The sequence below is a fragment of the Apium graveolens genome, chromosome 5 (assembly GCF_009905375.1).
Source record: "Apium graveolens cultivar Ventura chromosome 5, ASM990537v1, whole genome shotgun sequence".
NCBI lineage: Eukaryota > Viridiplantae > Streptophyta > Magnoliopsida > Apiales > Apiaceae > Apium > Apium graveolens.
The window spans coordinates 241,822,660-241,826,368 of record NC_133651.1 but is presented as its reverse complement, the minus strand read 5'-3'; the positions used below and the strand labels follow the sequence as shown (position 1 = coordinate 241,826,368).

General features: G+C 33.5%; 1 protein-coding gene across 1 annotated transcript; it reads left to right on the top strand.

Annotated features, from left to right (window-relative positions):
• Window positions 1-433: 433 nt before the first annotated feature.
• On the top strand, window positions 434-2,864 carry LOC141660833 (uncharacterized). The gene is made up of 5 exons (XM_074467819.1): window positions 434-684; window positions 823-1,095; window positions 1,194-1,553; window positions 1,972-2,071; window positions 2,157-2,864. The coding sequence occupies exons 1-5, from the start codon at window positions 434-436 to the stop codon at window positions 2,862-2,864; spliced, it is 1,692 nt and encodes a 563-aa protein (XP_074323920.1).
• The last annotated feature ends 845 nt before the right edge of the window (window positions 2,865-3,709 follow it).

Genomic DNA, 3,709 nt, shown 5'->3' with positions numbered 1-3,709 from the left:
AAGGTATTTTACCTGAAGTAACGCTGCAAAAAGGGGATGGCTTGCTAAGTGAAGGTTTTGGGGCTAAAAAATTCCGACCTACAATTATTTCTCTGAGATCTTTAGGAGAAGAAAAGAGGAAGGGAATTCAGAAATGAGAAAGTGAGAAATGAGTGACCCTAGTTACTCCTTTATATAGGCGGAAAAGGGAAGATGCATGAAAAGGCAGAAAAGCCCATTAAGCTGAAAGCCCAAAGAAAAAGCCCAAATTCTGGAATGTTCCAGAATATCTTTAGAGTTATTAAGTTCTAGAACCTTCCAGAATATCTTCAGGCCCAAACAAGGCCCAAATCCCGAAAAAGCCTACCGGGAAAAAACATATAGTGTGTGGCCCATGGTGATAGTTTTCTACAATCTTCCACCATCGATGTGTATGAAAAAGCCTTATATATTCATGACGGATATAGTTCCGGGTCCAAATAGTATTGGAAAAGATATTAACGTTTGTCTAAGGCCTCTCGTCGATGAATTGAAGATATTTTGGAATACCGGGGTGAAGATATACGACCAATCTTTGAAACAAAATTTTACAATGAGAGCGGATATTATATGGATAATTAGTGACTATCCCTCTATGAGTATGATAAGTGGGTGGTCGGGCAAAGGAAAGATGGGATGTCAAGTGTGTCTTGGAAGCGTGCAAGGGTTTCAATTAAAATATTGTGGAAAATGTAGTTTCTATGGCACAAACTAAATATTCCTTGAATCAAATGATCCACTCCATCAAAAAAGTAATTTGTTTCATAACGAAGAAAGAAGATTGTTTCGTGGTCGTTTGTCCAGTGAGGGTGTTAAGGAATTGCTTGATGGTTTAGTTTTTCCACCACCCGGAAAGACTAATTTGAAGGCAAGGAGTGTCGGATATGGGGAAGAGCATCATTGGACTCATGTCCCAATCTTTTATGAACTCCCTTATTGGTCATCACATAGTTTACGATATTCAATTGACATCATGCATACGGAAAATAATGTTTTTGAAAATATTTTTTTTACTATTGTCAATGCGGCAAAGTCAAAAGATCATAAAAAGCAAGAGCGGATTGCAAGCATTTTGGGGTGTTACCACATTTGTGGATCGATGAGAAAGGAAAGTCACCTAAAGCACCTTTTTCCCTAAATAGAAAATAACGTAAACTTTTGTGTGAATGGATCAGTTCACTAAAACTTCTGGATGGTTATTCCTCAAATATATCACGTTGTTACAATGTTGAGGAGTGTACATTTTATGGATTCAAATCGCACGATTGTCACATTTTTCTTCAAAAATTATTGTCTCTCGCAATTCGTGAACTTCTATCGTCGCCTATTGCCGATGCAATCACGGAAATTTCCAACTTTTTCCAAAATTTATGTTCATCTGTGGTTACAAAAACTGACTTGGAAATAATGGAAAAATCGGTTATCAAAGCGTTGTGTTTGTTGGAAATGATTTTTCCTCAAAGTTGGTTTGATTCGATGGAACACTTGGTTGTACATTTAGCCGAAGAAATTAGACTTGCTGGACCTGCTTATTGGCATTGAATGTATCCGATTGAGCGATTATTGGGCAAATTAAAACAAAAAGTCGGTAATAAAGCAAGGGTTGAAGGGTCAATTTCCGAACGATATATGGAGGAGGAGATTCTTAATATTTGTTCCTTTTATTTTTCCTCTGATACGATCCATAATAAGGTACGTCGTAACGAGGTTTTGTTTGATGTGCAAAATTCCGAGAATTTACAAGTGATCAAATATCCAATTTAATCTCTTGGAAAGGAAGGAACTCGATACATGAGTGATGATGAATGAGAGTTAGCGGAAGAATATGTTCTTTTAAACTCTCATGAAGTTCAACCTTATCTAAGGTACCAAAATCTTACTTTAAAAAATATGCGTAATAATTTTTGTTAATGACACATGCATGATTTTTGTTAATTTTTGTTTATATTTTAGGAAGTACCAAGATCGTGTTATGCGACAACGCCCGAAAACAACACCTCAAGATTTAGATCGTATTGTCAAAAGTCGATTTAAAACTTGGTTTAAACAAAAGGTATTTATCTATTTTTAATTTGCATGATTTGTTTTTTTTTTAATTCTTATAATTACAACGTCTCATCGATTTGAATTGTTTTTAGGTTGATAAAGATGAGGTGGAAGGACCTCGTTTTAGGGACTTACTTGAAGGGTCGGTTGTAAAAGTTATGACTTTTGAGACTTGTCAATTTAATGGATATAAATTTTCAACAAAATCTGCATCCGGTTCTGGTATGGTTGTTAAAGGAAATTTGCACGGAAATAATCTTGATTATTATGGTCAACTACAAGAAATTATTAGATTTATTTATCAAGGATGCAATTATATATATTTGTTCAAATATATATGGTTTGATAGTGTTGGTAATGGTGTGAGGATTGATAAGAATCGTGTTATTACAATTGATATGACTTCAAATTTGAAGTCAAATGAGATTTTCATTTTAGCTAGTCAAGCCTCACAAGTATATTATGCTCCTAGTGTATTGGATCTAAAAGCGAAAATATATACGGTGGTCAAATCTAAAAGTCGCCCAATTGATGAATCTATCTTTGCGCAAAATGATATAGAGGACGCTTTTCAGGAAGATAGATCTAATGCATCGACCTCGTTTTCGCTCTTTATCGATTTTGCACAATATGGACAAATACTGTTTATTCGGCGTGAAGAAGAAGAAGAAGACGAAGAAGATGATGTAGAAGATAAGGATGAAGGAGATGAAAATGAAGGAGAAGAAGAAATAAGTGAATGTGACAATGAGAATGATGATGATGATGAAGATGATGATGGTTTTGACGATTTTGAATAATGTCATTTGTATTTTAAAGATTATTTTTAGTAAATTTTGTAATGATTAGGATACTTTAATTAAAAGTTATAGTAAATTTTTAATGGGTTTGTGAATTTTTGGTTTTAATGCTAAATTTTTTTGCGTTTACGTCCGGTTAGGGCCAAAAAATCATAATATTTGACCATAATATTTCCCAGAAAACCGACCGCCTCCTTGTCTAAAACCGACCACCTTCTTGATAAAACTGACCGTCTCCTTAAAGGGGTGGTCAGTTTTAAGGTGGTCGGTTATAAGAATTAAATTGGATTCTGAAATAAAACCGATCACTTTGTACATTTGACCTCGGTCGGTTTTAGCAGTCTTGGTCAAAGTACATTTTTAATACTTATTTTTAACGATCGAACCGTACGGATGTTAACTTCATGTCAAAATATGCTTATGCACAAAAAATTAGCCCATTTGAACGAGTACCATTACGTTTTTATAAGTAAATTAACAAATTTAATTAAAAATTAAATTCGATGTAAAAAATATAATTTTAAAAGTTATTCAAAACGATCGAACCGTACAGATGTTAAATTCATGTCAAAATATGCTTATGCACAAAAAAATAGCACATTTGAACGAGTACCATTATATTTTTATAAGTAAATTAGCAAATTCAATTAAAAATTAAAAAAAATGAAAAATTTAAAATACACATGATCAAACCGTATGGATGGACTGACGCGATGAAAATGAACAAATGTACCAAAAATTAGGCTATTTAAAAAATATTATAATCAAGATCATATTAAATATAATCACTTTAGTAAGTATGTCGGCATTTTGTAGACAGAATAACTTGAACTTACCATTCGATA

What these genes read in the sequence shown, in the direction of transcription:
- LOC141660833 (XM_074467819.1), top strand. Translation starts at nt 434, where the DNA reads ATGACGGATATAGTTCCGGGTCCAAATAGTATTGGAAAAGATATTAAC. An exon ending in CGGATTGCAAGCATTTTGGG is followed by an intron (nt 1,096 to 1,193) that starts GTGTTACCACAT and finishes TGAATGGATCAG; the next exon opens with TTCACTAAAACTTCTGGATG. An exon ending in CTTGCTGGACCTGCTTATTG is followed by an intron (nt 1,554 to 1,971) that starts GCATTGAATGTA and finishes TTTATATTTTAG; the next exon opens with GAAGTACCAAGATCGTGTTA.